The sequence below is a fragment of the Pseudorasbora parva genome, chromosome 19 (genome assembly GCF_024679245.1).
Source record: "Pseudorasbora parva isolate DD20220531a chromosome 19, ASM2467924v1, whole genome shotgun sequence".
NCBI classification, from domain to species: Eukaryota; Metazoa; Chordata; class Actinopteri; order Cypriniformes; family Gobionidae; genus Pseudorasbora; species Pseudorasbora parva.
The window spans coordinates 17,748,086-17,770,765 of NC_090190.1; the positions used below are offsets into that span (position 1 = coordinate 17,748,086).

Consider the following 22,680-nt stretch of genomic DNA (forward strand, 5'->3'; position numbering starts at 1 on the left):
AAACATAGAATAAATAAACAAACTGTGGTTGCCAAAACTTTTCATTTTCTACTTACTTTTCAAATGTTATAGATTTAACTTAAATTTACAGTAAAAAAAAAAAGTCATTCAGGTATAAATATTAACAATGGTGTGAATGTTGCCATACCAAAGCCTGAGAAATGTTATGAACAAGTGAACTTTGCAAGCACAGACTTTACTGGGCGCTTCAGAGTAGAGATCGGTGAACAGTCTTAAAGCAAGAGCCCCAGTTTATCCTTTGTTTAAATCATAGCATCAAAAACGTATAATTGGAATAGTTAAAGGATTAGTTCACTTCAAAATGAAAACTTCCAGATAATTTACTCACCCCCATCTCAAAGATGTTCATGTCTTTCTTTCGTTAAAAAAATATTCCAGGATTTTTCTCCACATAATGGACTTCAATTTCAACCAACGGGTTGAAGGTCCAAATCAATGCAGTTTTGACGGGCTTCAAAAGGCTATGTACGATCCCAGCCGAGTAATAGGGTCTTATCTAGCTAAATGATTAGTCGTTATCCTAATCTATATTAAAATAATAATAGATTTTATTTATAACGCACTTTTTATTCCGAGGAATCTAAAAGAGCAACAATCGAAAAGGGAAAAATAACAATACAACTTATTAAACTGTTTGTACACTTACAAAGTTCTCAATGCTTCGGTTTGCATGTAGGGACCCTCATTATGCTACCGTGTTAGTGTGAGGCTATTTTGAGCCTTGTTAGTGGTATTAACTAGCGATTTAATTTAACTTACTCCTAATCTGTTTTTAGAGATTAAACTCTATACATTCCATTTTCATTAAAACTTCTACTCGGTAACCATGTGTTAATTACCCCAGGTTCATTTTTCACCGGAGTTGTCCTTTAAAAATAAATGTAGTATCGCACATTCCTAATATTAGGATCCAAAGGAAGCTTATGCAGTGACTGTGTTCTTCCACAATATCTTGCTATCTTCTTCCACATGTTTATTGCTGCTTGCTAGCTGATCCGATGAGTCGGTGGGCGGGGCTACTGAATTACACGTGCTTATTATTCTGTAGAGGCACGTTTCACCACTAAATGACTTCAGGATGAAGCACACAATCGTTTTTTCGTCTATCAAAGCTTTTTTTGACTAACAAGGAAATTTTCATCTCTGAAATTTACAGGATAATCTTATATTACCATGACCTTTTATATATCAAATGCTCAAGGGAAAGTTGATTTCTCAATTCATCATCCCTTTAACCACTGTTTTCTAAGTTTGTCCACCTTAGGGACACCAAACTAATGGGGTGTTTTTTCCAACATGGCAACAACACTATTAAAGCAGATCATGTTTTTCTTCTCTAGCACAGTTCAACCAGGCCTCATTGCCTATTCTGTGGGCATGGATTATTTTTTTTAAATGAGTGACATTGTGACTTCACAAGATCTAAAAAAAAAAAAATTGTGTTGTAGTTCTTGAAAAGTGTTTGTGTGAATATGTCCCTTTGTAGAGGACTTTGAGCTTTGTAACCTTACTAAGGCTCACTAAAGTGTAATATAGCTGCTTTATATTTCAAAGACAATAATTATGAATGTACTTGAGTCTTACTTAAGTGGGTTTAAAAAGCATCCTTAATTTCAGATAACTTCCATTAATATAAATGTAAAACAATTGACATTTAATTGCAAATAACATACAATTAAGTGTCCAAAAACATCACACTGCTCTTTTAAAGTATATTACTTCTGTAATAAGTACTGTAGTAATTAGCTAGAGATCAGAGTAAACAAGCCAAGCAGGTAGGCCAGCCTCAAAGTATTTAATGAAGTTCACTTACACAAAACCATAAACAGTGTAGGTACAGATATTTGCTTCTTCAGCCAGGTTGAGTTTGAAAATGCCAGAGGTTCTCTTGCTGATCTAAAAGCGTAATTCCAGGGCTAGATCGAGCACTTATTCTCTGGCTAATAGAGCCATTTCATCCCTTGATTGTCTATGCATTGGTAACAAATCCCAAAATCGCATGATACAGTCACATATCTTCAATTAGGTGTAGATAACAGACAGTATACAGGGACTAGATCATTGTTTTTGTTTGTATTTTTCCCCTGAAAAATGCAGGAAACTAAGTAGGACATAGAAAAAAAGCACCAGAAGAGCATTTCTGAGATTCAAGTGAAAGAATAACAGCATCTGATTGGCTGGGTTATGGAGGAAAATGATTTATGCAGAGATGGAGTCAGCACACATCAAAAGTACCAAACTTAAAGAAAATGACAGATAACGGCATAGGCCTATGAGCTAACACTTCACCAGAGGAACAAACATATGTTTGTCATATTTCAGTAATTCCCTTTAAGATAATACATTTACTGAATGGTGATTATATTTAAAAGGCACAATATAAATATGTACAGGAAAAGAAACACACAGACACACACACACACACATACACACACACATCTATGCAAACAATGAAGAGTACACATTCTTAATTGTCAAAGCTGCTTGAGTAAAAATGCTTTTTCTTCAGGCTCAGTAATGTTCAGTCACAATCTCTCAGCGGCCGGGAATATTAGACCCAACCTGCTCGTAAAACCACCTTTAACCAACATTGAAACAATCATTTACCACTGACCAGAAATGTATTGCACACTATCACACAGTTTTTTCGCCAAACATGTATGAACTAAAGAAAAATGTCACAGGCTTGGGCCTTGTAGCTTCAAATCCATGGGTAATTTTGGCAAATCATTTTACAAAATCACACTCAGCCACGTGACTTGCCTCGGGACAAGAATGCAGTTAGTTCAAGTGGCTCGTAATTGCATTATTGACATTTAACAGCTATATAGATGTATAATTCCAGGAGTTTAATTTTCCCTCAAACCTTTATATGAATTTTAAAGAAATAGCTCACCCCAAATTTTGCATCATTTATTCAAACCAATGTCAATTTAAACGTATATTAGTTTCTTCAGTGAAACACAAAATTAGGAGGTGTTAAGCTACTCTTTTCCATACAATAAAAGGGAGTATGGATGTTGCTACTGCAAACCAAAGTCTTCTGAAGTCATCAACTGCCACAAATGTATTAAGCCATTGATTGAAAATCCCTTTTCCTCTCATAGAATGTCAAGTTTAAGCAAATGATTCAGTCTCATAACTGAATTAGAGCTACAGCAAAGGGGAAGGCTGTTTGTGTATAACTTAAGCCATTAAGAAAATACAATTTAGGCATGTTACTCACATGACTTTAATCACTTAACATGCTAGACGTTTTTGACTTTGAAAGCCCCCATTCCCATTCGAATTTCATTGTATGGAAAAGAGCAGCGTAAACATTTTCAAATACATCTCCTTTTGTGCTTCACGACAAAGTCAGGAATATAGGTTTGGAGCAAAAGTAACGTAAAAGGTGACAATTATCATTTTTGGGTGTTTACATCTTTCAAGAAAAAGGGACAACATGCATAGATAGAAATATGGTTTCCATTAGGCACTCCCGAATTTGTATTATTGTCCAATTTAAAGCAGAAATTAAGTGTGTATGAAGGGTAAAATGCATGTAGACCCCTGGAACGGAGGAAAATTCATATATATAGATGGAGCAAAAATTAAACATGATTATGCTAAACCCTGTAGGTACCATCTAAAGACTGATATTAAACGGGCGACGTCTGTGATCCATTTTAAGAACTGAAAAACAGCATTTCTTGGAGGCGTCTAAAAAATGTAACCTGCCATCTCGTAAGTACCAATTATCCTGACCTTTGAAATGAGGACAAATCAAAATGACTACAACTTTCTTTTCAGCCCTTTAAAAAGTTTGAAAAAAAAAAAAAAAAACTAAAAAGAGACAAATAAGTTCCCTCCTAAGTCTCTGTGCTAGTGCAGACTTTTGGTCATTGGTTGTTCCTTTGGTGAATCCAGTTACATTGAAGATGGTAAAGCTACATCCTTTTTCCAAGAGAAAGATGCAGTGAGAATGGGAGACAGTGTTTTCCTCCTTTCCGCGCATAAGGTGGCGTGTTGTCTGAGTGCAAAGTTCAACCTAAGAGGAGGATAGCTGCCATTGAGGGAGTGGAGGGCTTGTGAGATTGTGTCGTGTCACAGATCTTCTTGAGTGTTTGTCTATGACTGCTATTGTTCCAGACGCTACTTCAGCTGCTCCACGGATGCGATGGATAAGGACGGGTGGATGGGATTGCTGATGGGTGCAAACGAAGAGATCCATGTCTTACCTCCACTCCATCTATAAGAAGTCCAGTTCCAGAGCTTGGTGAAGGGAAATCAGGTCTCCATGAGAAGAGATTCGCCAAAATGGCATGTTGTGCTAAAGAGTGATAGTGCAAACTGATTAGATCACAAATACAAATCAAATTTAAGACAATTGCCCAATAAAAATGTAATAAAATGTAAATCAAACAATTAAGCAACACTTATTAACCTTGTCAGGCCTATTTAACTGAGTCAAAACATTACTTAAAGGAACTGTATGTAAGAAATATATTTCAATTTATCATAAAATGACCCTGATATGTCACTAGACATTAAGAAATGTTAATTTCAAATACGTATATCACTGACAACAGTTGTTGCAGCCCTCAACTGATGTTGGCATATTGTGTTTTGGCCTGAAGCGCCACCCTCCACCTATCGACCAATCACACACGGGTTGCCAGTTCTGCTCTAGTTACCACAGCTGCAGCTACAAACATTCCTGCTAGATCTTGCAGCCTATCTGGCAAACTTCGAGTCAGGGGAAAGAGGAGAGGAGATACACCGCTCTGTAGTAATTTGAAAGTGATTGAAGTACCAGTTTTGGCCACAATCTTACATACACTTCCTTTAATGCTCTGGCATTCAAAAGTACTATGGAGTCAGGTCAGTAAGAATTTTTTTTCAATCAGCACAGATGCATCAAACGGATGACAGATCAAAAGCGACAGTAAAGACATACATAATGTTACACAGAAAAAAAAAAATTATTTCAAATAAATGCTGTTCTTTCTATTTATCATAGAATCCTGAAAAAAGCCTCACGTTTCCACAAAAATATGAAGCGGCACAAATGTTTTCAACCATGATAGTAAGAAAAGTTTATTGAGCAGCAAATCAGCATATTAGGTGAATGATTTAATAATAATAATAATAATACATTTTATTTATAATGCACTTTATATTAAACAAAATCTCAAAGTGCTACAGAATTTAAAAACAAAAACAAAACAATTTAAAGAGCATATTGCAGGTTAGAGACTCCAGTTAGTCAGTGTATAGAAAAATAATGTAGGACCTAGAATTTCTTTAAAATATACTTGTAAATACGCTAATAAGGCTTTTTGAGTCGTTTTTGTGAGAAAATTTAACTTCCGCATCTAAAAATGCGCAAACCGGAAGTGACATAACGAGAGGGAGTGCCGTGACTTTCAACCATAGGAAAACAATGGATTGCAATGACAGTTCGGACGCTGAGGAAATTATAAATGTTTATTAATACTCATATGGCACACCACAGCCATGCAATTATGACACACAATTAGGGACAGGCCAGGATTAGACAGAACAACGATCAGAAGAGAGGATTTGAGTTGTTGTGTGAGGAGAAAAAGTGGAAAACAGAGCAGGTGAGAGAGTCGGCTCATAACATTATACGCTAACACTGTGCTCAGATTACAACACTTAGCAGATAATTATCATGTATCAGGCAATCGCAAAGCTGCTATTGGTCATCTAGGAGTATTGATACCAATAACAGAAACTAATAATAAGTTCAGACCATCTGGCTTAAGTCACACTCGCCGTCCACATTAGACGTTAAAGCCGGGCTCGGGGCGTAACGTTACCCGGTGCTGTTTTTGCTGACATATGAGCTCGCAGACGATGTTTTTCCCTCGCGTGGACATTGTGGATGCTCGTATGGTCGTGGCTCGCAGCCTGTGAGGAAAAACACGACGAGCCGAGCACGTTTCTCGCACCTCCCTCTCTCACGATATTTTTTAAACATACAAAATAAAAAAAAATCGGGAGTCGGCTTGATTTTCACCAGCATGGCTGTCCCCTATTGCCAAATCATGCACAACAATGTCACAGGCTAGATCTATGAGTATTATTATGCTATAGCTCAGTTGCTGCAACCATTACAGTGCCTTTTTACACACACACACACCATGACACACACACATACGCACGTGCGCCCTCACTCCCTCTCTGGTTGTTTCTGTTGAAAAGGCTGCTGTTCTCTGCTTTTCAACAAATCATTTGCACACAAGTAATGTTTTCTATCTAAAGCTAGCAGCAACATTGAGTCTCTGGTTTGAGTCTCCAGTCTCTGTTTAACGCGAACGCTCGCGCGCGTTTGTGTGCTCGCCCGGATCGCCTCAGTTACGGTGCTTCACGCGGTTTCTCCGAGCTGATCGTCTGACAGATCCGCGACCAGTCACACTCCGCCGCCGCCGAGCCACAGACAGTATAACGTGTTATTGTGATCCTTTATTCACTCATTCTGTGTTATGGGTTTATTTTGTGCCCATTCACCGTCGATAGTGTGGGGGTGTATGACGTTTTGAGTATGTATTTGAGTGAACGATGTATATACGCTTGAATAAAATGTACATTATCAGCACATAATTCCTAACTTTTTTTTTTTAAAGTGTGAGACTATGCATGTGTGTTTATGTTACCTACATACTTTGTATTAATCAATGTTGAAATTGATTAATGTTAAACTTCATCATATCGCTGATAATCCGCGGTGTAAAGTGAACACACACACACACACCACCGCGTGTGTCAAAGCAGACGCAGAAGTGAAGTACCGTCTCTTCACCTGCAAAAAACGCCACAATGCAGCTTTTCTAACTTTTTTTTTTAGGAAACCTGTGGACTCAATGTCCTGACAGGCTGGACACTATCATTTTCCATGACAATGATAAATTTAAATAGAAAAACTACCGAAAATACACTGATTACTACAGAATACCAACCTATTCTGCACTGAGCCAATGCAGAGCTTGGCAGACGACTCCCTCTCGTGACGTAATATGACGCGATGTTGAAAAAAACAGCCGTTTTACAAACAGCCAACGAAACGGCCACTTTATCTGCTAAATTTTTGCTCTTATGTCTTTTAAAAACATTTTAAATCCTGCATTACCTTTTCATATGGCATTTTCATACAAGGTAATATGTTTATCTCAAAAAAAATTTAACCTGCAATATGCTCTTTAAGAAGGGTCATGTGACATTAAAGACATAAAGTAATGATACTGACTCCAAACGTTTAAAAGTTAGTGTACCTCAGGGTCTACTTTATGTAAATAATTTGAATCATAGAGTTTTGGAAAAAAAAGAAGGAAATCCATGCAGTATCACCACTTCATATTGTGATGTCATTGACAGAATTATGTAATATGCTGGTATTGTACCTGCTTTGCTGCAAACTCTTCATCACGGCCGTCCCCTATAACAACATAGGTCACTTTCTTCCCAAAGCGAGCGATGATGCGTTCAAAGCAGCTCTCTTTTCCTGTAAAGACAAGAGTCATTCAGCGTTACTCTAACAAACGTGTACTATACTGTGTAAAATTTACCCTTGTGCTCAGTTTTCGTTTGATACATTCATTGAATATGTAGGCATAATTTATTATAAACCCTCATGGTTGTTCAAAAGCATATTACTTTATACACTGGAAGACAATGTGAATTTTCAAAGAATATTGTGACCACTCTTTCATATAATGAAAACAGATAAAAGCTCCAAAATTAGCTAAGCCTTTATTCCAAGTGTTATATTTTATGTTTTCTGAAGAGATATGACATCTTATGTTCACACTTGTAGTTCGGTTATTTTGGTTAGTTTGGTTTGGACCAAAAAACAAAACATATAGTCCTGGTCCATTTAGTGTTCACACTGGCATTTTTAACAGCGAACCTAAAGTTACCGAACCAAAGGCATAGGGAGACGGTCACAACCAGGGTTCGTTTTAATCGAAACATGACAAGTGTGAACACACCCTTATGGTCTTCGGTCATTTCCATACACGTTTTCCAGAGATATACTTTTTGTCAAATGGAAATATGCGGAACGGTTTAAAGTTAAAGTTTTGACAGCTGAAGGTCTGTCAAAACGGTTGTGGTTTAGTTTACATTTTTTGAAGCTTGACAGCCCCTATTCACTGTATTCTTTAACATTCTTTTTTTTGTGTTCTGCAAGTCTGGATCATCTGGCTTGAGTATGACATGAAGGTCTGAATTTTATTTTTTGTCAAACCAAACTTGTTACCTATTTTAGTGGCGCTGTAGATGTTCTCGATGGGAAAGACGTCACCAAGGCCATAGAGAAGCACTTTAGCTAAAGCAGGAACCAGCTGAGTGGTGGTGACCAGAATATTCATACATCTGCCTCTGTGAAGAAACACAGCAAAAATGTGACAATTTTCAGCGTGTACACTACATTTAAGATCCGCACTGAGAAACCTGTTTAGCGTGTTGCTCTACCACCTCATAAACAACGTTTAAAGCCTAGAAGAAGATCTGATGATTTCCTCTAAATCATGCATGTTTGGAGAACAGAGAGAGGTGCAGTAGGGCTGGGTATCAGTACACTGCAAAAAATGCTCTTCTTACTTAGTATTTTCGTCTTGTTTCTAGTCCAAACATCTACAAATTCTTAAAACAAGAAGTATTTACTAGACAAGCAAAAGTAATTGTCTTGTTTGGGGAAAAATAACTCAAAATTAAGAGAGAATTTGCTTAAAATAAGCAAAATAATCTTAATTCAAACAGAAAACAAGATTAATTTGCTTACCCCATTGGCAGATAATTTTGCTTATTTTAAGCAAAAGATCACTTCATTTTGAGTTATGAAAGCATTTTTTGCAGTGTACAGATGTCAATTCAATTTGATTCCAATTCAAAAGATCTCAATTCAATTATTTTCGCTTGTCAATGTAAATCACAATTCGATTCAATGAATATACACTGCGCGGCCAAAAGAAAAGCTGCTGTTTAGATTTAAATAGGGAAATGCTTAAAAGTTTATGATTGGATCTTTATAGTAGTGATTATTATGTTTCTAGCATGTTATATGTTTGGCAACAGTTCTTCTCTAGTTGATGAGTGTATCCGCTTAAGTCGTGACGTACGGAACGACGTTTCTGGGTCCAAGCCTCAACTCGTTTCACTTGAGAATGCCATTGACGCCCATTTATGAGCGCTATTTTTTCATATTAAACATCAAACATTTAAAAAAGTTAAGCATATTAACTTACAGTCTATACAACATTCTCTATGGTCACAGCGTTACAGACATTAATATTTTATCGATTTATGAAAGATGAATCACTGTCTGGCCATCTGGAATTTTGGTATGGAGAAAAAGTTTATTATTATAACTTTTTTTTGTAGTATTACACCACATTGTGATTATATTAGCACCGTTTGTAGTTTTTCTTGTGGCATAAGATGGACCAGGAAGCGCTGCTGCGTGACGTCAGCCTTAACAACCGGATAGCTTTTTATTTCTTAAATAAAGAAGACACAATATGGCCATATTCCAGGATGACAATGTCAAGATTCATCAGACTCAAATTGTGAAAGAATCATTGGGAGGGAGCATGAATCTTTTTGGCACCTGTACAGACCTTAAATTAATTGAAAGTCTTTGGAATGTGCTGGAGTACAGAATGATTTGCATTGTCAATACAAGATCTTGACCAAAAATTGATACCTCTTGAAGGAAATAATAGTTGTGATGTTATTTCCATCAGAGGTGCATCGTAAACAACAAAAAAAAACAATTAAAAAAAATTCTTAACCAGCCCTAAGATACAGGTTGAGTGACTCATACCTTGACTGAATGAGCAAGAGAGATTTGAGGGCAGTGCTCCGCCAGGCATCCGTAATGGTCTCGATCTCTGAACGCAGCCGGAGCAAGAGGTCCCTCTTCATTGGGCTCAGCAGACCTACAAAAACAGCAATGTTGACATTAAAATAAATTATATATGATATGCAGCCATTTAAAAATACTTGAGGGTGTCCTCTATTCAATTTAATATAATATGATTTGCTGCCTCCAGAATTTTTTTTTAAAATAATTTTTGTATTATTGTATTATTTTTGTATTATTGTTGAAAACAGTTATATTATAATATAGGGATACTGCATAATATTTTTGTGGAAACCGTGATCATTTTTTCAGGATTGTTTAATCAATAGCAAGATCAAAAGAACATTTATTTAAAGCTGCAGTCCGTAACTTTTTGCACGCTAGTAGTTAATAAACAGAACTGCATGCATCTTGCGGAAGAACATTGCAGCCGGAGGTACTTCTCTCTCTTTATGTCTATAACGGATCACGCAGTTACGGTGCTCCTCCGCAGCGGTACCTACCAGTCTGGCCAAAAATAGTCCCAATAAAAATACTTATTATAAATGTACCATAATGATTCAGGGTAAGACAAAAACACGGTTTGGAAAATGGTTTCATGTTGTACATTCTCATATAGTTTTTGTAAATCTTGAACACAAAAAAAGTTACGGACAGCAGCTTTAACATGTAACAAGAACCTTTAACATTTATAATAGCTACAGAATTAAATTACTAATTTGTTAGAGAATTAAAGTATTAATTTATTTTTAAAAATCATATTTACCTCAAACTTTGGAATACTAGTGCACATCAACAAAGTAAATAAGCAGTGCTTCTAAAGCCATTTCATGGGGTCAAAAAAAGCAGAAAAAAAATTGCCTGAGAACACAGCTAATGCTGCATGCTCATTCCCACCGTAGTGTAAAACACCACTATACTATGGCTTCAGTGTTCTGTGCACAAGCTATAGCATGCTGGAACATTAAACCAGTTATTCCACAAATGTCCCACTGTCAGTTCAATCAGACAGACAGCACACGAGGCTGTCATGAAATTCATTCCAACATTCTTGATTAGATATCAACCAAATATGAGGAACAAGGCAAGACAGAGGAACTACTACTTAACAAAGTAAAGTAACAGCACCACCGTGTGCATGGTATCAACAGGGGTTTTAATTTAAGTTAAATTAAGTTTCAAATTTAAGGCTTTTAAGGCCTGCACAAATAAAAATGTATTCTGTATGTGTGGGGTAGAGCAATGTCTACGCCTCTACGGTAACATAAACCCTAAAATAGACATGAAAAACAAAAAGCTTTATATTCAGCTTAAAGGGGTGGTTTTATGTTTTTTTCTAGGCTTAGTTGTGTTTATGGGTGCAGTATAACATGTCTTAATACTTAATACTAAGCTGTCTCCACTGTCCTTTGAACGGCTCATTTGCTTCCTGCTTCTATGAAGCCAAAGCCTCCGAAAAACGCAATGGTTTTAGATTGGTTAGATGGCCAAATGTAGTTTCATGTATTTTTTTTGGCTGAAGTGCCAAGCACAGGTCGTCCGGAAACGCCACGGCCCTTACCATTACGGGAAGAAGTCACATCTGGGGTAGGGATGGCGAAAACCGACTTGACCGACCACCGAGCCTCATTAGGTTGAAACCGGTTAACCGATTAGTTTAAAATATGCTGCGCTATTTGAAAGAACAGCCGCGAGCCGCGCCTGGATTTTCGGAACTTTGTCACATCTCTCAATGATCTCTCTGCCTCCCGCTCACACACACCCACACACTATCTCGGCGCCGCCGCCTCCCTTCCACTCACGTCACTTTTTTAAAATCCTCTCCACCGCGAACGAGTCCCGCAAACGCAGCGCCGAGGAGCTTGCTTGTAATCGGAGGACAAATGGCTCCTTAGTTTTCGAAATAGTTTGGGTAGAAGGTGATCGGGTTGAAAATAAAGGCATTTGTCTAGCATTAGAAACTAATTTGAAACATTGCCGCGGCTCATTTAAGAAAATGACAGCTCCGAAGAGACGGCGCTTTAGTTCGAGGTAGTGCTATCAATAAGAACGAAAGATGATGATCAACACCTTATTGTTTCAGTGTTACCACTGAAATGTAGATGTAATATACCAACACCTTCCAAATGTAAGCCCATCTTTTGCAGAATGCACGCTTCATACTGTCGTCTTCCCTGGCTCTAACCTTGAGTGTTTTAGCCTGTTTACTTTTTGCAAACCGTGAGCGCGCAAACCCAAACGCTGTGACCTCACGCCAAATGTTTTTATTGGTTTATTAAGTACAAACATGCAAGTTATGAAAAATTGAATATGAGGGATTTGTTCACTTTACACAAAAAGATTTTGGAATGAGATGATGGCTAACTGTAGTAGCGTTTAGTCCACTGTCTATAATAGCCTAATTTAGAGATGACTTTTTTTTTTTTACTGACAACTTTAATCGGTTATGTTGATACGGTCAACCATCGTTCAAACGGTCATCAGTTAACATCCCTAATCTGGGGCAGTGTTTATGTTAATAGCAAGGGTTTATGATGTCACCAACCCGGGAAGAAGCTTGTTGTAGTCCATACCGACCGTGTTTGTAGGCAATAAACTGCCATAACTTTAAAAGACAATATCTCAGTTTGCATTGAACTTTGCAGATACTGTTTATGCTTGAGCTGCAACATTACACACTAACTAAAGTTAAAAAAGTGAAATCGCATGCAACCACCCCTTTAAAGCAAATCATTATAAATGATTATATTTAAAATGCATGTTTAGATTTTCAGAAAGCACATTTGCTTCTTTTCGGTCAATGGAACACTACATGCTTGCTGCGTAAAAATATGAGTCGATTTTTGCAGTTGTATGGTCTGAATGAAAATGTTAAAGTACTCTCTGACAGTTACTGCTGCTTATGCAGCTGCACTTCTGACGTCTTAGATATGTGTACATCTATAAAATACACACAACAGTAGATAATCAAACGCTTGGCAAAAAGTGAATTTTTGCTGTATTTGTTGACTGCAAACAGCTCTGAAACCACAAGCCTGTAGAACATGCCATCTATTTAATTTGAAACATGCAGCTATCATCTTTTGAAGTTTAATAATCAATCACATTAAGCCATGTGGTGATTCCCATTTTTCCATCCCCAAATTTAAGACCTCTTGTAATAATAATTAAGACTTTTCTTTTACCATTTAAAGATATTCAAGATAATGATAAAACTGAATTTAAGACTTTTTAAGGACCCGCTGGGACCCTTGTCTGTGTGAACATGAAGGGGTGGGGGATTTGAAATAAGCGATACAAGACACACTCTCACCTCCCACATTCCCTTGGAATCCGTTGTATATCTCTTTGAGACGACGATATCTGAAAGCCAGCTTACGCATCCACTCTACTCCTCCCTGAACCGCTGCGGTGGAACCCGGACCACCGCCCGCACTAGGCCCGCTAAAGCCATCGCTAGAGAAGTTGTAGTTGCTAAGCCAGAATGATCAATATTAGATGTGTTAATATAGATTAATCAAAAACCTATTACAAAAAAAGTGCTTTTACACATATCCTTTGTCATAAATGTAACAGCAATATGCGTGTTTTGAGGATATAAGCAAAACACAGTTGAAAAGCAATTTACTGATGCAAGTAGTTACTGGAAAGCTCATCACAAAATGAAAAAAGTTTCATTACCTCAAATCCTGCCCATTGTCGTCCGAGGCAACGTCGTCAACATGGACTTGATCACATTCCTGTTTTGACAGCAGAGGTAAACGTTATTTAAATGAGCCTAACAGACAGCAAACTGACCCTTGTGTTATGCTACACTTACCTCAAGATCATTGAAGAAGAGATGTGTGTCTGCAAGCTCAAAGATCAATTCCTCCATCTGAAGACCCAGATTGAGAACTGTAGCTGGATCCTGAATAAATAAAACCATCCCAGAAAACATCAAGAATGTGTAGAGGGGGGAAAAAAACAGAAGATAAACAAATCATTCTCAAAAGCTTTTAGATTTTTTTGGGGAAAAAAGGAATTTGCTGTACCTTGCCAAACTTCTGTGCAAATGAACCAGTAAGAAGAGAGTGGAAAATGATAATGGTTTCATCCAGATCCCACAAGAAGATACGCTGAGAAAAGAAAATAGTTCTTTGTCATGATTGTTGTACTTGGGTTCAAATTTTTGGCAACCCATATTCTTCCAAATATCTTCTTTTTTTGTTTAGCAGAAAAAATAAATTCAAACAGGTTTGGGGTGAGCAATCCCTTTAACTCTTTCCACGCCACCGTAAAAAAAAAAAAAAAAGCCAGTCACTGCCAGTGTTTTTGATCATTTTCACAAAAATGTAATGAGCCATATAATACTTTGTTGTATGATTATCTGAGCATGTAGATCCAACAACAACAAATGTTTTATTCTAGCCGCATGCATTCCTGTCCGCATGCAAATCTCTGTGTATCTAATCCAGGTTGAATACTCAATGAAAAAGTCATCCCTTCTATAACAAAAACACAAACCGTTCTTGTGAACAACTCGATAGTACACGAGCCGACAATCCAACTAACGAACATATTACAATTATGACAAGATTAGAGTTACAGCAATCACAAAACACAAACCGTTCTCATGAACAACTCGATAGCACATAAGCACACAGTCCAGCTAACGACATATTACAATTATGACAAGATTAGTCATAGCGATCACAAAATCACAAACTGTTCTCATGAACAACTCTATAGCACACGAGCCGACAGTCCAGCTAACGACATATTACAATTATGACTGGATAAGGGTTATATAGATCATGAAGAGGAAACAAACATATATTAGGAGTATAGTATCTTACTTGTGTGACAATTGTGTGAGCTGATGCTTGAAGCACACAGTGAGGAGATGCTCCATACGGTGTGGGAATGAACGGGTCTTTATCATCACTGAAGTGAGACACAATACGATCGCAAATGGACTAACAAGCGAACATGACACACGAGCATAGTCAAGCAGCATATATTAGGCTAGTTCTCGGCTAATGTCCATCATGAGTGACTCGTGTGTTTTGAATAATGACGTGCACAGAGCGAGAGCGAGCGCTCTTCTCACCATAGACACGCCCCTTACCTGCTGATTGGCTACAAGTTTGTTATTCCACTCGCGAGTCCTTTTTCTAAAACGGTTTTGAAATAAGACTTACCCCACCTTTAACTAACATTACCAAAAACATTATACTTTCTGTACTAAATGTAGCTGTTGCTCAATCTTAGTTAATGCATTAAACAATGAGACCTTATTTGTTAGCCTACCTGTCGTTCTTTATAGCCTAATTCGTTTGCGCTTTAATCTGTTTAATTTTTTTTTTACTTTTACAGCTCTGAAAAAAAATCAAGAGACCACTTAACATTGATTTCTCATTGATTTCTCAATGTTAAGTGGTCTCTTAATTTTTTTTCCAGAGCTGTATATATTTTGGTGCACTATTGTATTTAAACATTCAGTTATTTTTGTTATTACAAAAATAGTTCTTAAACCGGTTATGCTATGGCAACACTTTTTTTTGCAACTTATTTCAATGTCGTGATAATATCGTGATAAAACTTCAGAAATTAATCGCAAAATGAAAAATTTAAATCGGCACATGCCTAGTAAGTGTCATAAAAAAGCAACATTTTGAACAAAAAGCTGAGGAAAAAAAATCAAGTTTCTTTTGTCAAAGACTACACCCAGATTCAGAGCAATGATCAAACACAGATGGAGAAGATCAGGTTCATCAAAACTTCTAATGCTTTCACTGTCCTATAGCTCATCCTGGGCCCACATTTAATTCAGTAACATTAGGCAGTTTGATTTATATGATGCTTAATGTTGATGAACACATTATTTTACATATGCTTACAAACGCTTGCTTGTTTTTTTGCATCTTCTTCGCCTGTTTTCTTGATCAGGAAAATCTGTACTCATTCAGAACATGCGTAAAAGTGTACAAGTGAAAACATGGAAACACGGAAAATGATGTGTTTGGCAGGGAAAGAGTTAACGGGTCAGAATGTTGCTGCATTACCTCAAGGTCGTTGTCTGTGGACTGGGAACCGTCTGGTTTCTTGGCTTTGCCTTTAGCTTTGCTGGGAGGGTTTTTACGGTTGGGCTCGTCCTGATCTTGTGCTCCTGTGGGAAGGGCCATCCCAGCAGGCAGAGCCACACCAGTTGGGAGCGTCACACCTGGGGATGCATCTAAAGGAATGAGCAAAATTATGAACTGCAGTGAGAGCCAGAAGAATGAGCGGCATTTACAATGAAAACATGATCCAGACCAGGACTGTATAGAGCAACAGGAATGTACTATTAAAACCTAACAATTATTATTCAAAATATTTTTATATCCAAATGATTATATGAATTAATGCATTTAAAAATAAAATAATTTTGACTTTAATTTTAAGTATTATTATAATAATAATAATAAATTGCATAATATATAATAATATACACACAAGACTACCATTCTTAAAGTTTGGGAGGTTTTCTTTAACAACATCTCTTTTGTAGTTTTTTTTTTTTTTTATGTAAAATAACTTTATTGTTTGAATACAATTTTAAAATCTAATTTATTCCTGTGATGGAGAAGGTGAATTTTCAACAGTCCTTACTCCAGTCTTCAGTGTCACATGATCTTTCAGAAATCATTCTATTATGCTGATTTGTAGCTATGCATTTTTTACTATTATCAGTTAAAAATAGTTTACAGCTGCTTAATATTTTTTGTGGAAATCTTATGGAATCTTTTGTAACATTATACGTTTCTTTCCTGTAATGCACTTTATGATCAATTTAATGTGGCCATGTTGAATAAAGTTTTATTTTTATAAATACCAAAACCATTATAAATAGAAAATGATAACACACCTGTTGTGTTGGGCAGGTTTGCAGAGGCACTGCCTTCTGTCTTAATGGCTGGATACCCAGGTGCCACTACTCCTGCTCCATCTCTATCATTGCTGGGCAGCCCAGCGGACAAGTAACTGGGAGGAGGAACATAGTACTGGGAGAACTGACTCTGGCTGAGAGAGTTGTAATTTGAAAACTCCTATAAAAAAAAGAAGAAAAAAAAAAAAAATTTGGGGGGGGTTGTGCCATCAGAAATGCAACCACTCTCAAGAAACGATCTGCAGCATTTATATAAATAAAAATCCATGCTTATTGTTTATTCAACAAAAAGCAACCAAAGCTTGATTGTTTCAAGCTTTCCTTTCCAAATGTAAAACAAGCTACTTTTCTGAACCACAGTCTGTCCCAATTTACTGGTTAAAAATTATAAATAACTTTTTTGTTTCTATTTTTGAATCACTTATAATAATCATGATGATTTAGCACTTTTAACAACAACAACTTTGTTCTACACTGTATAATGTTTTAATCATATCTCCACATACTTCAGCTAACTAAATGAGCAGAGCATTTCATCTATATTAACGGAAACTGTTGCTCAAGACAATCTGTATAATCGAGTCTGTCTTCAACCAGGGGCGGAGCAGGGGGGTGGCTAATGGGGCTTAAGCCCCGAATGTTTTGTCAAAAGCCCAGAATCTTTTAGTAAAAAAAAAATAATAATAATAATTTTGTTTCATTTCCTCTCAGTCTTTCAGACTGGAGCGGCAAAAAATGAAACAAAAGCTCCTTTACCGTGTGTGTGTGTGTGTGGGGCAGTCGGCAATGCTTCGCACATCACTCAGGTTGTTTGCCGATGCCAATAAAAACTAACGAAGAAGAATAAACATCTTCTTCGTCATTGTCATCAGGGATTGGCGGGCTTTTGTATTTCACCAGCGACGTAGTTAACTATAGTTAACATGGACACTACACATTTTTTAAAAGGAACACTAAACCTCACCGGCCTTTTTTCTACCTTAGATTTCTACCTGAAATCATCCAGTTATTCTAACGCGAGCTCCCGTGCCGTCTCCATTCACAGAAACATGTCATGCCTGGTATCATTATAAAGCTCTCAGTCTCACACACAGCGCTGTCTAATCCAAATATGGGCATTTCCTTTGTAGAACTAACCAACCGCGAAAGTTTGCAGCCGAAAACAACATCTGATTGGTCATGGATTCTGATGTAGCAAATTTGTCAGCTAAGCACAAAGTAAACCAAACTGAACTCTAAAGATTAATAATGATGTTTACACCAAATCCCAATTTCACCTATGCAGGCTAACTTAAAAATAGTCAGATAATGTTTTTTATTTGCCAGGGGTTAAAATGAGTCATCCTTAACATGTTTGGTGTTTTGGATTCACTACAGCTGTAGAACAGTTAAATACCAAACAGGTTGTAGGCTCTACTGGGTGAATTTTTTTTTTTTTTTTACTGAGTAACTTATTTTCCCAGATAGAATATAGATTTTTAGGCATTCTATTATCTCAAACAGCCTGAAAAAAAGTGCATTTAGCTGATGTAAATGAAAAAAAAAAAATCTCCCCGGGGGTGTATGCCCCCGGACCCCCCTAGGTTTGGGCTAAGCCCCGAATGTTTACATCATCTGGCTCCGCCCCTGTCTTCAACATAGGTCAAATAAAGTGTTCATCTAATCTAAGAAGCATCAACAGCTTCTTCATAAGAGTATCTCTGCTCTTTGTCCAGTATTGAGTTTCTTCCTCCCTCAACTGCAGATGAACTCACCTGATGTGTGCCAGTGGCTGTGGTCACGGCAGTTCCTGGGGGGATGTTAGTGTACACACTGGATGTAGTGAAACAGGAACCTGAATGGGGATGAAGAATAATTATACAGGATGTCAAAAACTCATGCAGTGAACAGCTCAGTCCTACAAATGATTGGCAATCATGATAAATATCACAGAATGAAATGCTGTACGAGTGTTAATGAAAAGGTTTTGGCAGATGGAACTGGACAGGTCTTTGTCCTCAACGGTCCCGTACTGATAAGGCTGTGAGGTGCAGAGAGCCTGTAGAGACACACAGAGAGCAGTAGCAGGCTTGCCTTGGCTGGGGTAGGAGTAGTGGATCTGGTTGGGTTGGGTTGAGGTATAGGCTGAGCTGAAGCTGAGAAACCCCGTCTGGCCAACAGAGGGCGCCTCGGGCAACCGCGACTCTGTCTTTAAGCCCGGCCACATGGAGCCTGAGGCCGTGCATGGATAGATGGCGTGGGAGAGGGCAAAGAGTGGAGGAGGGAAGGGATGCAGAGACGAAAGTGGTGATTAGAGGGAGGTTAAGAACAGGATGTAATGTAGAAGTGAACTGATCTGACTGCCAGCGTCCAGTGTGAATGCAGAGTGAAGGTTTAAGTGAAATGAGTTTCAGTGAAGTGTTCTGATTTAAAGCACAGATAGAAACTAGGTGAAGCACAGACCAAATGGTGGCAGTCCATACGTCTGGCTGGACTGAGGAAAGCCACTGTATACGGTCGATTGGCCCAGGGAGGGAAAAGCCACTTGACTGGCATATGCCGTGACAGCCGTGCTGAAGAATAATGAAGGAGAGTTAATAACTAAAGGTTCAAAAACACCACTGTACTTAGGCAGGCTGCTAGACTTTAGTCTGGGTAGACAACATATTTAATTTGACTTTAACAAATGAAGGTGCTATCCGTACAATGTGGTATGATAGTCAACATGAATTCAAAACTGACACTATTTACTTCCTTAATACAGGTTCCTGGTCTTTTAAACGATTCATATGTGCATGTTATTTTAAAGATTTTTTTTGTTTGTTTCCTTCTAAAAACTTTCATTAAATGTCATAACTTTCACCAATTTTTTTTTTTTTTTGCACAAAATTTGATTAAAATGTCTCAGGCAAGCAAAGAGGGTCAATTATGATCCCATATTTATTCCAAATGACATGCTAGACTATAGAGTTCAGGTTTTATTAAACATGACTAACTGTATTTTTTTTTAAATAACTACCCTTTTAAGATAACTCAGTACTTACTTGCTTCCTTGGTAGATCTGTGAGGTATATTCAGTGGCCGTGGTTGTGGTGAGGTCTTTGCACGTCACTGCTGTTAAAAATAGGGATGTTTTAGTACAGCGGTATTATGCTTTAAATTAAATGTCTGAGCAAGACAGCATCTCTTGTCCTGATATAGTAAATGGGCCTTACCATTGTGAGTATATGCATTTTCTGTAACACAGCCCTGAGATCTTGATATCGTCTCTTGATTGGACTGTTCTGGACCCCCAGGCACTGCTGGAGACATTGATGGTGTGGATTATATTCACATGTCAAATACATGTAAGGGCACTACAGTCTCTCTCTCTCTCACACACACATACATATATATATATATATATCATAGTGTTTTGCGTTACGATGTGGGCATCAGGCACACAAAGACTGAGACTCAAAAACAAACCCCGCTTTATTAATCATCTAAACACTTGAATGAACATGCAGGAGAATAACGAAAACCCCACTACTGACCAAGAACAATGGAGACACGGCTATATAATAGGGGTAGAACAAAGGAAAGTAAATTAGGTGTATATGAAACTAATACGTAACTATTGCAACAACAGGACATACAGTAATCAGTAACCAATGAAACAAACTAAACAGAGCTGGAAAACAGGAACTAAAGGAAACAAAACAGAATATCAAGCATCCACAAACGTGAACAAACCTTACAAAAAGTCTATTGGGCTATTGTTATATGTATAACAGAAAGTTCGGATCCTCAAATCTGACTGGACGAGAGTCTGTCATCCAACATAAGCACTGCTTTGCAAGTTTTAGACAGGCTGTCAGTCAGTGCTGGTTACGCCACTAAGGCATGGCAAGGGACTGAGTGAATCATTTAACTGTTCATTGAACTAATACGTTCAAAACCACGGACGAAATAACAAAAAGTGTTGAAAGTATAACTTGTAGCGCCACTTCACCAGCCTCAGTCCGTCGGCGGGGTAACACAAGCTGAACTGCATGATTAAGACAAAAATCATAATTGTCGATTATTCCCTTGAAATTGTAATTGCAATTATTAAATACGTTTATCACAATTGAATGATTTTTTTGAATAGCTTTATACTAGAGGTGTAACAATACACTTGTCACGATTTGATATAAATCACAATATTTAAAGGGGGGGTGAAATGCTGTTTCATGCATACTGAGCTTTTTACACTGTTAAAGACTTTTTTCCTATCCTAAACATGGACAAAGTTTCAAACACTAAGTTGGACTTTGATGGAGTATTTCTGTGTCAAAAATACTCCTTCCGGTTTCTCACAAGTTTCGGAGAGTTTTTTTGCGAGTATGGGTCCGCTTGACGTCGATAGAGCGGAAGGTCCTTGTATGGGCCGTACGGACTCTTCTCCCGGAAGGGTGCACGCGCGCGTGACTAAAGCGAAAGAGCAAATGCACGCCCCGTAAACACTCTCTCAGGTACAGATCCAGTCATCCACGCAACACTTCTGACGCGCCACGCTCCACTTTATTCCTATGGGTGACGTCAAACGACTTTAATGCGCCCGCACAGCATTCCGGGAAGGCAGCGCTGCATTTGATGGTTTAATTAGGGTAACGTTTTCTTTTCCACGCATGACGATGTCAGCTTTCAGAAGCTCTCGTGCATTAGCTACGAGCTTGTGATTCTTGAGCTCCACCCACACGATACTCCTCCAGCCGCTCGTTTTTTTCCGGAAAGACTCGGTACAGCCTTTCTTTTATAAATAAAATAAAACTAAAGCCTTTTCGGAGATATGAAGGATGCAATACTACTCTATGGGTACTCAAGATTGACGTGAGATTGACTGAAACTGAGTTTTTGGATATTTTAATAGAAAATTTTAATAGAAAAACTTTAACATTAAATACACATGCATTAAGTATAAAACAAGAAGGGTATAGGCTTATAAAAAAAAGAAGAAAAACTTGCATTTCTCTGCGGTTAGCTTGTCAGTATTGTGGTATTACAATACTCCAGTTATTACAACAGCCCTATAAACTGTCAACAAAATATATTTGATATTTTACCACCCTAAAATAAACTAAGTATGAGGATGAATGTGAAAACAATAACCTACTTACATAAGTGCAAGTGAGCAACAGATGATGGTGGATATGAATTGACTTCTGACTGTGCTGTTGATTCATCTCGGTTAGGGGAGTCACCGCAGTCATTAGCAACCACACTGTAAAAGAACGACTTTTAGAACCTTGTCCTAAGGTTCTTTTAATGTAGAACAACACAACAATGAATAATAAAATGAGCCTCGAAAATAGTCAGCTTCCAGATTTCTTGAGTTCTGAGCAAGACTCTAAAAATGCAGTTACACTAAAATACAGTGATTGAAGCCATTCTGATACTAAATATTTTCTGACATGTCTGACATTTTGTTAGATAATGAACTGTGACTGTAGATTGGCACTTATCCAAAAGAATATCATGCTTTTACTCTGACAAGACACTCTTTGTTCTTTCTCTTTCCCTTTTTCAAGGGCACATCAGTAATAAGAGCGAGATTATGATCTTATATCCAGTTCCTTGGTCTGTACTGCTTAGAATAGCATCTTCACATCCTAGCAGTCTAACCCTTAGCTATTAGGGTAGAGCCTATATGCATATAAAAGTCTGAAATGCACCACAACAAATATGCATATGAACTTACCGTGAATCACCCTCCTGACTCACTTCTGGATCATGCCGAGCTTTCTTAGTCTACTCAAATCAAAACAACAGAAAAAGAGCATACATTTGACATCAGGGTTGGTTTACAGGGGTTGATGGCATTTGACGTAATAATGTCAAGCACTCCATGCAGTGACAGCAGCATGCTGCAGTCTGACAC

General features: G+C 37.7%; 1 protein-coding gene across 5 annotated transcripts in view; it reads right to left on the bottom strand.

Moving 5' to 3' along the window:
- Positions 1 to 1,799: 1,799 nt before the first annotated feature.
- The window catches only part of eya3 (EYA transcriptional coactivator and phosphatase 3), a 28,322-nt gene continuing 7,441 nt past the window's right edge, over positions 1,800 to 22,680 (bottom strand). The window contains exons 3-19 of one of the 5 annotated variants that reach the window (XM_067426529.1): positions 22,501 to 22,550; positions 21,920 to 22,023; positions 19,994 to 20,077; positions 19,823 to 19,889; positions 19,242 to 19,351; positions 18,873 to 19,010; positions 18,554 to 18,633; positions 16,779 to 16,959; positions 15,937 to 16,106; positions 13,924 to 14,007; positions 13,710 to 13,799; positions 13,571 to 13,629; positions 13,203 to 13,363; positions 9,851 to 9,965; positions 8,285 to 8,406; positions 7,428 to 7,528; positions 1,800 to 4,333 (exon numbers count right to left, since the gene is read on the bottom strand). In XM_067426529.1, coding sequence (XP_067282630.1) covers positions 4,253 to 4,333; positions 7,428 to 7,528; positions 8,285 to 8,406; positions 9,851 to 9,965; positions 13,203 to 13,363; positions 13,571 to 13,629; positions 13,710 to 13,799; positions 13,924 to 14,007; positions 15,937 to 16,106; positions 16,779 to 16,959; positions 18,554 to 18,633; positions 18,873 to 19,010; positions 19,242 to 19,351; positions 19,823 to 19,889; positions 19,994 to 20,077; positions 21,920 to 22,023; positions 22,501 to 22,550 — 1,797 coding nt within the window. In that variant the 3' untranslated portion in view covers positions 1,800 to 4,252. Of the gene's footprint in view, positions 4,334 to 7,427; positions 7,529 to 8,284; positions 8,407 to 9,850; positions 9,966 to 13,202; positions 13,364 to 13,570; positions 13,630 to 13,709; positions 13,800 to 13,923; positions 14,008 to 15,936; positions 16,107 to 16,778; positions 16,960 to 18,553; positions 18,634 to 18,872; positions 19,011 to 19,241; positions 19,352 to 19,822; positions 19,893 to 19,993; positions 20,081 to 21,919; positions 22,024 to 22,500; positions 22,551 to 22,680 lie in introns of all 5 variants that reach the window. The other 4 variants (XM_067426527.1, XM_067426528.1, XM_067426526.1 and 1 more) reach the window with 4 other exon arrangements.